Source organism: Oncorhynchus kisutch, linkage group LG22 (genome assembly GCF_002021735.2).
Source record: "Oncorhynchus kisutch isolate 150728-3 linkage group LG22, Okis_V2, whole genome shotgun sequence".
NCBI lineage: Eukaryota > Metazoa > Chordata > Actinopteri > Salmoniformes > Salmonidae > Oncorhynchus > Oncorhynchus kisutch.
In genome coordinates, this window is record NC_034195.2 from 5,483,378 (window position 1) to 5,501,141 (window position 17,764).

Sequence of the window (17,764 nt, forward strand, 5' to 3'; positions counted from 1 at the left end):
TACAGAACGAAGCCAACATCAGCGTGAGCTTTGGTTGCGAATGGTATGAACTTTGAACTCCTATTCCCTACAGAAGTGATACCTACTAGCCGTTGAGTTAGCAACAGTCGCTGCAAACGAGGGTTAGGAAGGAACAGAGTATCATCTTTCACACAATGTTACTACAACGTATCCAATTGACAACCTGAGACATTCTTCAAAGGACCAGGTTTGGCAACACGTCCTTCCATCTACCACCAACCTATTGAAGCTCAGCTCAGAGTAAATATTTATTGCATTTTCCTTTTCCAAATGGGCGGTAATTTTGAATGCATAAGATACTGTGTTTACGATAGCACAGCTTCGCCCTTTGTTCCTCAGTCTTCCCGCTCTTTCACTCAAACCCAGCCCCTTTTTCTTTTGTGTAACAAGCTGTCATATCTGTTCCGCCCGCTAGGGACGTTTTCCTTTATGGCGTAATTTGTAATCAAGTTGATTAATTATGTGTATATGTTATTGTGTGATTAGTTAGGTATTTAGTAAATAAATAATTAAACCCAATTTTGTATTGCTGATTCAACTTGTTAGCCAGGGTTTGTGAAGATAACCAAGAATTTACAACTTTCAGATGAGACTGAATTAAGATGACGATTAATATTGACTGCTATTGGCGTAAAAAATGACTAGGTCTTTAAGAGTTTATTCTGAAGATAACAGCTCTATAAATATTATTTTGTGGTGCCCCGACTCTAGTTAATTACATTTACATGATTAGCTCAATCAGGTAATTTTAATTGCGGAGAAATTATTTTATAGAATAGCATGTCATATCACTTAATCCGGCATAGCCAAAGACAATGGTAAGATTTATCCCAACAGGGTGCCATTTCGGACCCCCACCCAAGTTTTATTAATTGTCCGCATGGGATTAATCGTCCAAAGAAATGCTTACCTGCAGGTTCCTTCTCAAAGCAACAAATAAATTATATGACTGACGTAAATGGCGGTGGAATAGGCCGAGGTAAGACAGTTTCAGGTTGGATATTTGACGGGTATTCGCCTGTAGTCTTCCTTACGTCCACCAACAGCAGTTGGGGACGGCCAGCATGGTGACAAATCAAAAGGATCGAATTTCAATAGATATCTAACCATTACTCCTAAAATTTTCAAAACTGGTTCTAGCTTACCAGATGGTATAGACACATTGCGCACTTATTTTTTGTCGATTTACATCTCACACTATTGAATTATTTATTTAAATTTTAAAATTTCAATAGCTCCGTGGTCATGTGACCTAGTGACTTCAAACAAGGTTCAGAATGTCCACTCAGTGGGCCTACACATTACACACCCTTTAGTTTGTCCATTTTCATCACACATGACTTTACATTAGTTTTTCAATATGTACAATGTCAATAGTTACTGACTTCAAACATGGTGCAGAATGTGCCCTTCTATATTGCACACTCTTGTTTGTGTGCTGTAAAATCAAGCAGTGTAACATCCATTTTTCATAGTTTTAAATTTCAACAGCTCCTTGCTCATGTCAATTACACACCCAAGAAGTGTGCAGTGGATATACACCCATAATGCGTAACCTCTAGTTATGTCTCTTCCATATTGTTGTACATTAATATTAGTTTGACAATTAGGGGGTTCAGTCCAGTGTTTACTCTTTTTTTAATATTTATAATAATTGGTCGTTCTAAGTACTTATTTTCCCTGTTTGTTTGTCCACAGTATAACAGTGGTACACAATAGAGATATCTCCTTTCGTTGCTAATATCAACAATAATGGTGACCAGTAAATCAATGAATAAAAATGGAATATTGACAAATTAAACAGAAGTTGTAGACCTTCAATATTTTTCAACATGTCAACAGACACTTAACTTCAAATAAGTAAGAAACATTTCAGCGTTACCTTTCTCTTTATCCCTGGTTGATGTACATTTCAGAGCCTTTTCAGTGTGGATGGGGTATAGCATACATTTTCAACAACAAAGACCGCACTTCCAGTTTGTGTTCTTACCTCTGTTGAACTCTTTAGTCTTCATACCTAGTTACAGCACATGGAACCACCGTTGGCATGAAATACAGTTATAAATCATCTAAAATATCAACGCAGTATGACGAATTATAACACAATGGATGGCTATCATAAATTGTCTTACATGCCATCACTGTTGTCAAAAGATTATAAACATGCTAAATAAAGTTACTAACCCAGTCGGTCTTTGAGGCACATCCAGGTTCTTTATCAGTGGCACACATGAAGCAGTTGTTGGCTTTGTTGAACTCTGAAATCATAGGCATGAACTGAACATATGGCTGTCCCACACAACTACATAAAAATAAAGAATTGACAAAAAACCCAAGACTTTTAAAATCCAAATCATCATAAACCAGTCTGGCATTGACTTAGCTGAGAACCTGCTACCAACAAGACAACTGATTGATCACCATATCAAGCGGAGTTCTCTGAACATATGGCTGTCTGACACAACTCCATAAAAATCAAGACTTTACATTTACTTTGAATTAAATGTCATTACATACCAGACATTTTTAACATATCCTCAGCCATTTCTTTCCGCAGTAGCTCCATGTGTTTTTGAAAGTTCCATATCAGTTTGGGATGTTGGGGAAGTTCTGTGCATTTTTAATTTCACCTTTATTCTACCAGGTAGGCTAGTTGAGAACAAGTTTACAACTGCGACCTGGCCAAGATAAAGCAAAGCAGTGTGACACAAACAACAACACAGAGTTACACATGGAATAAACAAGCGTACAGTCAATAACACAATTCAAAAGTCTATTTACAGTATGTGCAAATGAAGTAAGATTAGGGAGGTAAGGCAATAAATAGGCCGTAGTGGCGAAATAATTACAATTTCGCAAATAAATACTGGAGTGATAGATGTGCAGATGATGAATGTGCAAGTAGAGATACTGTGGTGCAAAGGAGAAAAATATATATAAAGAAAATAAATAACAATATGGGGATGAGGTAGTTGGATGGGCTATTTACAGATGGGCTGTGTACAGGTGCAATGATCTGTAAGCTGCTCTGATAGCTGATGCTTAAAGATAGTGAGGGAGATATGAGTCTCCAGGTTCAGTGATTTTTGCAATTCGTTCCAGTCTTTGGCAGCAGAGAACTGGAAGGAAAGGTGGCCAAAGGAAGAATTGGCTTTGGGGGTGACCAGTGAAATATACCTGCTGGAGCGAGTGCTACGGGTGGGTGCTGCTATGGTGACCAGTGAGCTGAGATAAGGCCGGGCTTTACCTAGCAAGGACTTATAGATGACCTGGAGCCAGTGGGTTTGACGATGAATATGAAGCGAGGGTCAGCCAACGAGAGCATACAGGTTGCAGTGGTGGGTAGTATATTGGGCTTTGGTGACGAAACGAATGGCACTGTGATAGACTGCATCCAATTTGCAGAGTAGAGTAGAGTAGAGTAGAGTGTTGGAGGCTATTTTGTAAATTACATCGCCAAAGATAAGGATCGGTAGGATAGTCAGTTTTACAAGGGTATGTTTGGCAGCATGAGTGAAGAATGCTTTGTTGCGAAATAGGAAGCCGATTCTAGATTTAATTTGGGATTGGAGATGTTTAATATGAGTCTGGAAGGAGAGTTTACAGTCTAGCCAGGCACCTAGGTATTTATAGTTGTCCACATATTCTAAGTCAGAACCATCCAGAGTAGTGATGCTAGGCGGGCAGGCCGGTGCGGGCAGCGATCGGTTGAAGAGCATGCAACACTGTGGCACCCCCAAAGAGACTGCCAGAGGTCTGGACAACAGACCTGGATTTGACAAACTGAACTCTATCTGAGAAGTAGTTGGTGAACCAGGCGAGGCAGTCATTTGAGAAACCAAGGCTGTTGAGTCTGCCGATAAGGTCCTAACTTCCCTGAAAAGTTGCATATCGCGGGGGCTATTCGATGCTAATGCAGTACGCCACAGGGTGTTTTTGTGCTGGTCAAGGGCAGTCAGGTCTGGAGGGAACCAAGGGATATATCTGTTCCTGGTTTTTTTTTTTATGAATGGGGCATGCTTATTTAAGATGGTGAGGAAAGCACTTTTAAAGAATAACCAGGCATTCTCTACTGACGGAATGAGGCCAATATCTTTCTAGCATACCAGGGCCAGGTCGATGAGAAAGGCCTACTTGCTGAAGTGTTTTAGGGAGTGTTTGATAGTGATGAGGGGTGGTCGTTTGACCACGGACCCATTACGGGTGCAGGCAATGAGGCAGTGATCGCTGAGATCCTGGTTGAACACAGCAGAGGTGTATTTAGGGGACAGGTTGGTCAGGATGATATCTATGAGGGTGCCCGAGTTTACGGATTTGGGATTGTACCTGGTAGGTTCCATGATAATTTGGGTGAGATTGAGGGCATCTAGCTTAGATTGTAGGAAGGCCGGGTTGTTAAGCATATCCCAGTTTAGGTCACCTAACAGTACAAACTCTGAAGATAAATGGGGGGCAATTTATTCAAATATGGTGTCCAGGGAACAGCTGGAGGCTGAGGGGGGTCTGTAAACAAGCGGCAACAGTGCAAGATTTATTTCTGGAAAGGTGGATTTTTAAAAGTAGAAGCTCAAACTGTTTGGGGACAGACCTGGATAGCATGACAGAACTCTGCAGATGTCTCTGCAGTAGATTGCAACTCCACCCCCTTTGGCAGTTCTGTCTTGGCGGAAAATGTATACACATACAGAGAGGCATTATTCAGCTGTGATTTTACCCCTCAGAATTCAGAATGGATATGACAATGGGGCCAGCACAGGATGTAATACACCCTTACAACAATCTACTTTTTGATCTTCTTCACTTGTTATCTGGTAAACTGCTACTGTGTGTCAAGAAAATAGCCCCAATTAGGGGTTAGTGTCCTCCAGTAAAAAAGAACTGGTTTAGATTAAAAACTATTTCCCTGTGTCCCCGTTCATAGGGGCATGAGAGACTAGTCAGTGTTAGAATTGAGTTGGCACTTTATTGGCCCAAACACTCATTGAACCACAAGGTTGAGGTTACTCATGGACAGTAATTAGTATATATTTATGTTTTGCATTAATGCATTGTGTCTTCTAACTGTCCAAGAATAGGATCCAAAGTGTTAGGAAATATTTGTTATCATAAATTCAAAGGAGGTTGTCTCTCCTCATACCTCTGGCACTTTAGTCAGACTGCCAATCAGACTGTCAAGCTCAATCTGACTTACAAATCACTGCCTATTACTGTGATTAAAAATAACTTATGAAACATTGTTTTTCATGAGGCCCACCTGTGCGCCTTCCTTAAAGCACCTCTGTTTGAACACCTCTCCTGTCCTTGATCCATTCCACATACAGCCAATTGCGGATCTTTTCAGTGTCCATGTGAAAGATAGTTATTGCGAGGATGGAACATTTGTTGACTTAAACAGATTTTTGAACACCCATGTAAAATGAAGGCCTGCAAAGCTTACAGATTTAAGTCTAATAGCATGATATGAAAGTAGACAAACATCAGAGTGTGCGATATGAAGGTATAGTCAGTGGACATTCTGAACCTTGTTTGAGATCAGTAGGTCACATGACCAAGGAGCTGTTGAAATTTTACATTTAGAAAAATTCATGTCAAAACTTGTGAGATGAAAATTGACAAACTAAAGGCTGTGCAACATAGAAGGGTAGTCAGTGGACATTCTGGACCTTGTTTGAGTCAAGTGACCAAGGAGCTATTGAAATTCTAATGTAAACAAACGTTTGTACTTTGTTTATGCTCCCTAACTAATTCAACTAGGAATACAAAATGCTGCTCACATTTCCACATGTTTATAAGCTTTGGAAAGCGAATGAATGTTCAAATCGTGAAAATAAGACCTTGACACTTATTTGGAGTCTTTGGCTCAAGTGGTTTGAAAGCTATTGAGGTTTGAAAGCGCAAATATCCGTTGAATATCCAACTTGAAACTGTCTTTACCTCGGTGTGGAATATAATATTTTTGCAGTAGTATAATACAGAAAGGTACAATATTTACATATATTGGGGAGGGGTGGGGGGACAAGTGTAAATTGAGCAGTATAATGAGTCTGGCTGCAGCAGTAACATGTGGAGAGTCTCTCAGCCTGTTGGTGCCTTCCTCAGGCACCGTTTCGAGTAGCTGTCCTGGATGGGTGGAAGTACGGTCCCGGTGATTTACTGGGCCGTATTCAGCTGCTGGAGGGTCTTGTGGTTGTGGATAGAGCAATTCCCGTTCCAGGCCGCGATGCATGGTTCAGCAGTAGTATTGGGAGAGGTCCCAGGGCGGAATGCCACGTTTTTATCAGCCACCTTTAAGAAGTAGAGACGCTTTTGCGCCCTCTATACAAGAGTGGTGGTGTTGGTCTAGGACAAGTCCTCGGTGATGTGAATGCCGAGGAACTTAACTCGTGACTCCCCCTACTACAGTCCCATTGATATGGATCGGAGCATGTGACCTTCTCTGCTTCCTGAAGTCAACAATCAATCTCTTTGCTTTGCTGACGTTGAGGGAGCGGTTGTTGTGATGACACCACAATGCCATTTCACTTACCAACTCCCCATAGGCTGACTCGTAGTTGTTGGTTATCAGGCCTACAACCGTGATGTCGTCAGAACATGATGGAGTGGGTGAACAGGGAGTACAGTAGAGGACTGAGGACATACCCCTGTGTTAGGTCAGTGTGGAGGGGGTGTTGCCAATCCTCACAGCCTGTGGTCTGCCCATCTGGAAGTCCAGGGTCGAGTTGCAAAGGGTAGTGTCCATACCCAGGGCTCTGAGCTTGGAGGGAACGATAGTGTTGAATGCTGAACTGTAGTCAGTAAACAGCATTCTCACATGTGTTCCTCTTGTCCAGATACACTACATAGACAACAGTATGAGGACACTGCTTCAAATGAGTGGAGTCAGCTACTTCAGCCACACCCGTTGCTGACAGGTGTATAAAATCGTGCAACCAGCCACGCAATCTCCATAGACAAACACTGGCAGTAGAATGGCCTTACTGAAGAGCTCAGTGACTTTCAACATGGCACTGTCATAGGATGCCACCTTTCCAACAAGTCAGTTCATCAATTCTCTGCCCTGCTAGAGCTGCCCCGGTCAACGGTAAGTGCTGTTATTGTGAAGTGGAAACATCTAGGAGCAACAACGACTCAGCCGCGAAGTGGTAGGGTACACAAGTTCACAGAACGGGACCGCAGACTGCTGAAACGCGTAGCCTGTAAAAATCATCTGTCCTCGGTTGCAACACTCACTACCGAGTTCCAAACTACCTCTGGAAGCAACGTCAGCACAATAACTGTTCATCAGGAGCTTCATGAAATGTGTCTCCATGGCCTAGCAGCCGCACACAAGCCTAAGTTCACTACGCGCAATGCAAAGCATCGGCTGGAGTGGTGTAAATCTCACTGCCATTGGACTCTGGAGCAGTGGAAATGCGTTCTCTGGAGTAATGAATCACGCTTCATCATCTGGCAGGCCAACAGACAAATCTGGGTTTGGCAGGTGCCAGAAGAACGCTACCTGCCCGAATGCATAGTGCCAACTGTAAAGTTTGGTGGAGGAAGAATAATGGTCTGGTGCTGTTTTTCATGGTTTGGGCTAGACCCCATATTTCCAGTGAAGGGAAATCTTAACACTTCAGGATACAATGACATTCTAGACAATTCTGTGCTTCCAATTTTTTGGAAACAGTTTGGGGAAGGCCTTTTCCTGTTTCAGCATGACAATGCCCACGTGCACAAAGCGAGGTCCATACAGAAACGCTTTGTCGAGATCGGTGGGGAAGAACATGACTGGCCTGCACAGGGCCCTGACTTCAACCCCATCTAACACCTTTGGGTGTCCGGAGATGGTGTCCGGTTTGCTGTTAATTTAAACCTGGGTATCGTCAACGTAGCAGTAAATGTTGATGTCATAATCTCTGAGCATTTGCCCATGAGGGAGCATAGCATGTAAATTAAAAACAAGATGGGCTGACCCCTGCGGGACGCTGCATGTGACTGATGGTGTCAATCTTTTTCTTGAAAAAATCTGAGACACAATTACACTGCAAAGATGAGGCTGCAGGAGAGCATGAGATTGCAGGGTTGAAATGGTGGTTGATGGTATGTTACTGTCAATCATGGCAGAGATGAAGGCTGATTGTGCTGCTTTTAAGGCAGCAGGGTAGCTTGCCTAGTGGTCTTTATGACTCTGATGCGGAAGAGGTTCCCAAAACTATTTCATTTAAAGGGCTCCTCCAGTAAAATAAGAAACAAGCCAATAGGATTTGTGGAAAAGTGAACTTTCCTGACTTTCATAAATAAAAGGGGTGGGGGAATCAACAATGAAATAGTCAGTTGACGTTCTGAGCATTTCAATAACCTTGCCGTGACAGATTTGATGTGTTTTTTTCCCCCACTTTCCGAGCTATTGAATTTGATTAGGTCTTTGTACCCGCATAGCTTTCTGGTTACTCAGAGTAAACCTCTGGGTATTCAGGTACCTGAGAGCCAATCACATCAACTCAGTACCGGTACCCTGTGTATATAGCCAGGTAATAGTTACTCATTGTGTATTTAATACTTGTGTTATTATTTTTCTATTTTTATACTATTTCGATTTTTTTGTTAATCTGAATTATTGGGAAGGGCCCGTAAGTAAGCATTTCACTGTTAGTCTACACCTGTTGTTATGAAGCATGTCACAAATACAATTTGATTTGATTTGAAGTCAATAGGCTCAGTGAAATAGGCTCAGTGAAACCTGAGATATGAGTGGAGACAGATTGGAGAGACATCTGCCCAGGAGCTCAATGGAGCTGAGTATCAGCACCTAGTTCAAGTCAGGCTTTCAAGTGGGACATTTCATTATCTGATGGACATATAAACCAACCTACTGAGCAACAGCCTCGCAACGTCACATTCAGATGGGGAAAAGGTTGATGACACAAGACATGGGGTTAAATGTGCACTAATATATACATGTGATATATATGATATAACATTTGCAGCTTGAAATAGATAATACTACTTATTTTGGGACTACACTGTACAATTGTTAGACCGTTTAGGATTGCATAACTAAATAGGAACCCTTAAATTTTGATGAAGTTTCAGGGGGATTTTTTTTCGAGTAACACAGGATAGAGCTGTCAAATTTGATATGTGGATAGCTAGCTTTTAAATTGTTCTAATCCTGTTGGTAAGTAACAACAAGCAAGAAGGTGAGATTTAACACCAAAATATCTTGGAGACCATAGTCCATGTACTGATCTAGTGATACATTTCACTCAAGTTGTAAATTAGCACTATAAGTAACGTTACCAAGCTATGGACTCCAAATGGGTTGCCACAATGCTAGCCACCGTGCTATTCGCTTAGCTTGCTATATTGTACCGTTAGCTTGGTGGCTGATAAAATCATGTAATTTGTGCTATGCCTTTTTATTATAAATTGTGTTATTGGAACAGAATTCTACATGGCTTTTGAAATGCATTTAAGCACAACCAGCTTGCTGGCTTCAGAGAACATGCAGTTTGATGTTGTTACACAAAGTTGGCCTCTGGGTGGCAGTATATGCGAACTAAATGTGACTGCTTGTTTCAACCAGTTTCAGATCTCCAATCGGTGTCCTCATCTCGATGTGATGTCGGATAAACGTCAGCGTGCAAGGGTCCAGGGCTCTTGGGCCAAACCACTGCCCAAACAACCACGTCCAACAGGTTTTCTCTCTGCCATGCAGACTAAATTAGACCAGGGCCCATATTCACAAAGCGATTCGGAATAGGCTGGGCTAGGATCAGTTTTTACCTTTCAGATGTTAATGATTAAGAAAGATTATATGGGTGGTGGGGCGGCTCTCCTACTCTGAGACACTTTGTGAAAACAAGTCCAACTCTCCTACTGTCATTTGAGACTTACATCCATGGTAATATACATGTTTTTAAATGGTCATATGGAGGGATATACATTTTCTTTGGCAGGAGCAATTCCCAATTCCAGCACTGTTGTGATACCAAGTGCCAATCCACCACCTGCTGGTTGGGGAGTGGGACAGCGGATGTTTGAGTATCAACAGCCCGCTAAGGTAAAAAAAAAAAAAAAAGGAGTATTGGACTTTATTGTGTTAATTGTATTAATAAATAGATCTTTTCCGAGAGAAGAAGTTTTTGATTTGAGGTGTTGCCATTGACGAGAGATTAAATCGGCCTTGGGCTGACAAGGATCAACTAATACATTTCCCTTCTTTCTTTCTTTCCCTTGCTCAGCCAGTCAGAGATGTCCCTACGGAGAAGGTGATGGAGTGAGTGACTTGATCAAACAGTCATCTTCTCTACTCTACGTCATTAAAACAACCCCAAATGAAAAATGGTTACGCCTAGTGGAAATATAACAACAATTCTTTACACATGCTCCTGTTCCACAGAATGGGGGGTGATTATGAGATCAGCCATGGTCCATCAGGAGTGTCAAGGTGAGTTCTAATCTAATGCACAAGAAGGTCAAATAGACATTGGGTCAACCATATAAATGACAACAGGGGAACACCGTAGCAAAATGCTTCACAATGGAACATCTAAATGTGCTTTTTAAATTTTTGGTTCAGACAATACCTCTCCATTTCGAACTGTTTCCTTTCATTTGTGTCTACTGAACACAACCCAGAATCTCAGTCAGCTACTGCCTTCCACCCGCTTAACCCGTATGCTTCCCCATTCAACAATTCTCTACCCCCCTCAGACTGAGGCTGATCCATGGGTTCCTACCACCAGAGGAGGCTGACTGGGCCTTCAGTAAACTGTTAGCAGAGCTGCCTTGGTCTCAAAAGACTAACTACAGACAAGGTAGGTCGACAATCATGTCCCCAAGGATAGACCACAACCAATACTGTACACTCAGCCTATAGATGTGAGCAAACTACATATTTTATTTTTATGGGTGCCATGTTGGCATTGGAAGTTTCTCCCAATTAGAATGTTATTGTCATGGAACGTTTGGTATCAATGTAAGATCGACCATCCCTGTACTGCTGATCCGGGATTCAATCTCGACAACACGTCCTATTCTCAAGCTAACGTGCTATTCAGTGCCCTACCAAAACTATAGTTATCTACATAGCCGCCTTTACCCACCGTTCCTTTCCATTTTCACCACATGACGGAAGGACTGGATCAGGACATGTCTTCTCCAACCATATGTCACAGAAGGAAAAGAGACAAGGAAGGACCATTTAAGTGGAATTGGAACCCAGCCCTGAATGAAGTTGCATCAGATTCCCTATTGGTCTCTCTGTTGGATTGAATCCAGCCACGTTCCATCATTGAGCAAGACACAGTAGCAGACGACAACAACGCGAAGGAGGCGCATGACTCAAAACCATTAAGCCCAACAAGCATATGTAGGAAGAACATGGCCCAGCCACTGCCCCTCACATTGTGTCAACACGAGTCAATTGTGACATCTAGGTTCAAGAGGAAATAGAGGGGGTGCTACTGTTACATACACACACACACACACTATATGCACACACACACACACACACACTATTTGCACACACATACTACACACACACACACACACACACACACACACACACACACACACACACACACACACACACACTATATGGACACATACTACACACATACACCCACTCCTCTTTATAGACTTTCTGCACATTGACTCACTTTTTCCTACTCAAGCAAGACTCTAAATAGGCTCTACATGACTACGGTTGTGTTCCAAATAGCACCCTATTCCCTAAAGAGTGCAATACTTTTGACCAGAGCCTTAGTGGCGTGTATTCATGGATGCCAATAATCCAAAGGCTGGCAGATAGCGATATTGATCTGGTATTGAGGGTTTTGTCTTACCGTCCAAACACATTGTATGCAGCTGGCAATACATTTGTATCCTAAAACATTCTCCAGTCAGGCTGCCAAGGTGTTGATTTCCTCCTTAACTAGAGTTAATGGCGAGAAGAATTTGGAAAATATGCATACTTTCTTTATTAAACACAATTTGCCGCCACCTTGCTAGTGGCTAATGCTACATCCCGATGTTGCGCCCTGTGTACAGCCAGGGGTAAACAACAGACTGCTGCAACTTGATTGGCTGAATGTGATAAGCAACATCCGGTACTAGCACTCCAAGGCATTTTGGTGGAAATTGCCATGTAATTTTCTGTGATGGTGGAAAATTGTGTTTCATAAAGAAAGTTATGCAGATTTTCCCTGTTTGTTATAACTGCCTTCTCGCCATTAAATCTAGTTAAGGAGGAAATGTTTACGGTACGAATTGGTCCACGGGGATACGAGTGTATTGCTGGCTGCATACAATGCTTTTGGATGGTATGATGGAAATGACTCTTGCCATCTGCAAGCCTTTTTGCTAGGATGCCAAGGGAAGCCAGGCTTTTCCCAAAATTTGACCAAGAAATAATGTATAAAATAATTTATTAAGTTGCTCTGTGTTTCATAATTGACCTTCAATTCGCAAGTGGCTGAATGTAGAAAACTTCAGTGAGCGAAACGGCGCCCTTCTGTCTCAGTATGTGTAGTCCATCTATCTGATGCTGTCTGGTCAAAAAGAGTATGACATTGTTGCTGCCCATAGCTTTAAATTCAATAGCAATGGAAGCCAGTGAGCATTTGGCCTCCCTTGATAAAAACAAAATATAAAAGAAAAGACAATCAGTGTTGAGATTAACTGAGTGAGCTCAAAACTGAGTGCACCAAAAGAAAGTATCAAGGGAAGCCAGTATGGATTTGGCTTCACACCAATCACATAAAAAGTAAAACGTCATTGACAGAAACAACGTGAAGTGTTGCATCTCATTGTGTCGTCCTCCGGTGGCTAGCTAGCTAGCTAAAATCTGCCCCTACCCTGAGAGGATGGAAGTTCAATATGTAGCTAGATGTACATTGTAGGCTCACATTAACTGGTTGGCTCATCGTCAAAGCCTTTTAGCTAAGTAGCGTAGTCTAGGTCAACAAAAACGAAACTCGTGTAGGCTACTCTATACAGAGTCATAGACCGTTTTGCTAACTTGAAAGAGAGGACAATGGCATTCCTCAGTCTACAAGTAGGGTGACATATATTTTTGTCCACTTGAATGCATACATGCACGTGCGCACAGATTTTATTTGAAAACGGTATTATGGAAAGCCACATGATAATTAGCTTAAGTTGATTAGACAAATTTTTTTTTTGTATCTTTAAAGTTGTCACGGTATTAGACTAAGCACAGGTGATTGGATGATGTTGAAATGGTGAGGAAAGACGTTTGCGGCAGCAGTCCTGTTTTTTTGTGTGACTTGCAGTAATTCTACAATGGTTCTAAATCAATAGTTGTTTAGGATGTAGTCATTTGTGGACTTCACCGGATAGATGTTGCGCTCAGGTTTTGTGATGAAACAAGCGTGTGGTTGAATTTATTCTGCCTACTGTGACTGTCTTCTAGTTGTCTCGCCCTTATGTAACAATGTTGCTTCCGTCCCGCTCCTCGCCCCAGCCTGGGCTTGAACCAGGGACCATTTGCTCACATCCTCAACTGCCTCCCGCGAAGCATCGTTACCTATCGCTCCACAAAAGCCGCGGTCCTTGCCGAGCAAGGGAAACGACTACTTCAAGGACTCAGAGCGAGTAACGTCACCAATTGAAACACTACTTGGGCGCACTGCTAACTAGTTAGCCACTTTACACCGGTTACACTTATACTGAACAAAAATCTAAACGCAACATGTAAAGTGTTGGTGCCATGTTTCATGAACTGAAATAAAAAGTTCCAAAAGCTTATTTCTCAAAAATGTTGTGCACAAATTTGTTTATCCCTGTTAGTGAGCATTTCTCCTTTGCCAAGATAATCCAACCACCTGACAGGTGTGGCATATCAAGAAGCTGATTGAACGGCATGATCATTGCACAGGTGCACCTTGTGCTGGGGACAATAAAAGGCCACTCTAAAATGTGCAATTTTGTCACAACACAATGCCACAGATGTCTCAAGTTTTGAGGGAGCATGGAATTGGCATGCCCCCTGCCCAGTCATGTGAAATCCATAGATTAGGGCTTAATTAATTAATTAAAATGTATTGACTTTTTCTTGTATGAATTGTAACTCAGTAAAATCATTGAAATTGTTGAGGCATGCATGAGAGCATCAGCTGTTCCGGATGACTGTGTGATCACGCTCTACCTGGCTGACGTAAGACTAATACACAAGGCTGCGGGGCCAGACGGATTACCAGGACGTGTGCTCCAGGCATGTGCTGACCAACTGGCAGGTGTCTTCATTGACATTTTCAACATGTCCCTGATTGAGTCTGTAATACCAACAGGCTTCAAGCAGACCACCATAGTCCCTGTGCCCAAGAACACAAAGGCAACCTACCTAAATGACTATAGACCCGTAGCACTCACGTCCGTAGCCATGAAGTGCTTTGAAAGGCTGGTACTCACATCAATACCATTATCCCAGAAAACCTAGACCCACTCCAATTTGCATACCGCCCAAACAGATCTACAGATGATGCAATCTCTATTGCACTCCGCACTACCTTTTCCCACCTGGTCAAAAGGAACACCGATGTGAGAATGCTGTTCATTGACTACAGCTCAGCGTTCAACACCATAGTATCCTCAAAGCTCATCACCAAGCTAAGGATCCTGGGACTAAACACCTCCCTCTGCAACTGGATCCTGGACTTCTTGACAGGCCACCCCCAGGTGGTGAGGGTAGGTAGCAACACATCTGCCACGCTGATCCTCAACACTGGAGCTCCCCAGGGGTGCGTGCTCAGTCCACTCCTGTACTCCCTGTTCACACACGACTGCATGGCCAGGCACAACTCCAACACCATCATTAAGTTTGCTGACGACACAACAGTGGTAGGCCTGATCACCGACAACGACGAGACAGCCTATAGGGAGGACAAGGATAGTGCCACCGGGTGGTGCCAGAATTACAACCTATCCCTCATTGTAATCAAGACTAAGGAGATGATTGTGGACTACAGGAAAAGGAGCACCGAGCACGTCCCCATTCTCATCGACGGGGCTGTAGTGGAGCACGTTGAGAGCTTGGTATCCACATCAACAACAAACTAGATTGGTCCAAACACACCAAGACAGTCGTGAAGAGGGCACGACAAAGCCTATTCCCCCTCAGGAAACTAAAAGGATTTGGCATGGGTCCTGAGATCCTCAAAAGGTTCTACAGCTGCAACATTGAGAGCGTCCTGACTGGTTGAATCACTGCTTGGTACGGCAATTGCTCGGCCTCCGACCACAAGGCTCTTCAGAGGGTAGTGTGTACTGCCCAGTACATCACTGGGGCAAATCTGCCTGCCATCCAGGACCTCTACACCAGGCGGTGTCAGGGGAAGGCCCTAAAAATTGTCAAAGACCCCAGCCAACCCAGTCATAGACTGTTCGCAAAAAGGTCGCAAAGTTCAAGGGGGCCGAATACTTTCGCAAGGCACTGTACATACTACCTCAATAAGCCTGACTAACAGGTGTCTATATAGCCTTGCTACTTTTTTTTTCAAATGTCTTTTTACTGTTGTTTTATTTCTTTACTTACCTACACACACACACACACACACACATTTTTTTGTCTCCGCACTATTGTTTAGAGCCTGTAAGTAAGCATTTGACTGTAAGGTCTACACCTGTTGTATTCGGCGCACGTGACAAATAAACTTTGATTTGAAGTTGCATTCATATTTTTGTTCAGGAAATATCACGGTGGTGTATAAACTAACAGGTAATAGAGCAAACAACGCAGTTATCACAACACACTGGTTGTAATATGGCTTTTTCTCCTGGCTTGGCTTCCCGAATGACTTTAACCACACACTGCTACTGGAACCATATGGGCCCTGGTCAAAAGTAGTACACTGTGAACGGAATAGGGAGCCATTTGGGTTGCAGCCCATGACCGACTAGAGTTTTGTTTATCCTTGTCCTGATATCATCTTTTTTTATGGGTACAGTGAAAGGTTTTGTTTTTAGCGATAATAAATGAAGTCATGTCTAAATATTTGCTTTGGGCCTAATGTATGAACTGTGAAGTCTCAACTCGAGGACCAGTGGGACAGCGTTTTGGCTTTGTGACTGTTTTCTTTTATGAAATGCCCAAATGGAGCTCTTTGAGAAATGTATCAGTCCTTGCTTCCATAGAAGAAAGCGATGGAGCAAGGTTTTATAAAGATGACCTGGGAACTACAGATTTACCACATTTGGGGTGGCTATTTCATGGTACAGAATAGTTTATGAAAATGTCTCCCTTGGAGTAAAACAAAACAGTGGAAGGCACTGAGAACAATGACCACATTACTTCGCTCACACACTGCCAAATATGGATGCAAATTATGTTTTTTTTGGTAATTTCTCAAGAAACACACACACACAGTATCAGTCACAAGTTTGGACACCTACTCATTCAAGATTTTTTCTTTATTTTTACTATTTTCTACATTGTAGAATAATAGTGAAGACATCAAAATGATGAAACAACATATGGAATAATGTGGTAACCAAAAACGTGTTAAACAAATCAAAATATATTTTATATTTGAGATCCTTCAAAGTAGCCACCCTTTGCCTTGATGACAGCTTTGCACACTCTTGGCATTCTCTCAACCAGCAATGGAATGAGTAGGTGTCAACTTTTGACTGGTGCTGTATATATCTATGTATACATCACCATTTACAATGACATTACTGGGACCTGAAAATACACTGTTTTGTTGTTTACTGTCCATAGGTATTAAACTTTATATCACTACACTATTTATTCTTGTCCCTGACAGAGCTCCAACTAGTCATGATTTCTCATTTTTGTCAAATTGCCTTGACGCAAATACAGTACCAGTTTAGAGATGTTTCACTTGGCCCTGACCGCCCAGCTCTATTGAGTCAACTAATTTCTGTGTGTGTGCAATGTACATGCACTACAGTAAGTGGTTTTGTGTGTGTGTGTGCGTGCGTGCGCGCCTGCACCTCAGTATGTACAGAAAATGTGCTTCTATCACTAGGGTCTATTCAAGAACACAGGTTATTCATGCAGTGTAACTGCATTGTCACTGTGTTGTATAGGTGAGGCCTACGAGGAGCCCAGGTTAACCTGCTGGTATGGAGAACTCCCTTACACGTACGCCCACTCTACTCTGGAGGCCAACGCACAGGTATGGTATATCCGCACCTCCTGCTGCATGACGGGAAAAGTGGAGCTGAATTGAATGAGCGTTGTGCCTGCTTGTAAAAGAGATTTGACCATTTCCTCATGTATTTCCCCTTCACCTCAACCACTTTTGCTCTTTACCATTTCTCTCGGACTCTTGCGTTAGCTCTACCTCACTCTTCTTGTTCCTCCTTTTTACTCTCCTCTGCCAATGTGTACACTAGTACTGCTCACACAACAGCAGCTTATCTATATACTTATTCCCTATCCCCTACTACCTCCCTAAGAAATGCTAAGCATATAAATAATCAGTGAACATGGTGAAACACTGTTGAAAAAAGGGCACTATTAACATCTAACATGAGCCGCGGTGCATAACCTCGTTCTCCCTCTTCGCCCTTCTCTCCCTCTCTCTCTCTCTCTCTCTCTCTCTCAGTGGCACCCGCTGCTGGTCACCCTGCGCTGCGCCGTAGAGAAGGCGAGTGGCCACCATTTCAATTCGCTGATGTGTAACCTGTATAGGAACTGCAAAGACAGCATCGGCTGGCACAGTGACGACGAGGCCGCGCTGGGCACCCGGCCCACCATCGCCTCCCTCAG

General features: G+C 42.7%; 1 protein-coding gene across 4 annotated transcripts in view; it reads left to right on the top strand.

Annotated features, from left to right (window-relative positions):
* Positions 1–9,089: 9,089 nt before the first annotated feature.
* LOC109867581 (alpha-ketoglutarate-dependent dioxygenase alkB homolog 3) overlaps positions 9,090–17,764 on the top strand; it is a 16,229-nt gene continuing 7,554 nt past the window's right edge. Inside the window, exons 1-8 of one of the 4 annotated variants that reach the window (XM_020456811.2) lie at positions 9,090–9,181; positions 9,590–9,701; positions 9,963–10,066; positions 10,248–10,282; positions 10,406–10,453; positions 10,720–10,823; positions 17,080–17,168; positions 17,601–17,764. The exon at positions 17,601–17,764 is cut by the window's right edge and continues 46 nt beyond it. In XM_020456811.2, the coding sequence (XP_020312400.1) occupies positions 9,626–9,701; positions 9,963–10,066; positions 10,248–10,282; positions 10,406–10,453; positions 10,720–10,823; positions 17,080–17,168; positions 17,601–17,764 (620 nt within the window). In that variant the 5' untranslated portion in view covers positions 9,090–9,181; positions 9,590–9,625. Of the gene's footprint in view, positions 9,204–9,589; positions 9,702–9,962; positions 10,067–10,247; positions 10,283–10,405; positions 10,454–10,719; positions 10,824–17,079; positions 17,169–17,600 lie in introns of all 4 variants that reach the window. The other 3 variants (XM_020456813.2, XM_020456812.2, XM_020456814.2) reach the window with 3 other exon arrangements.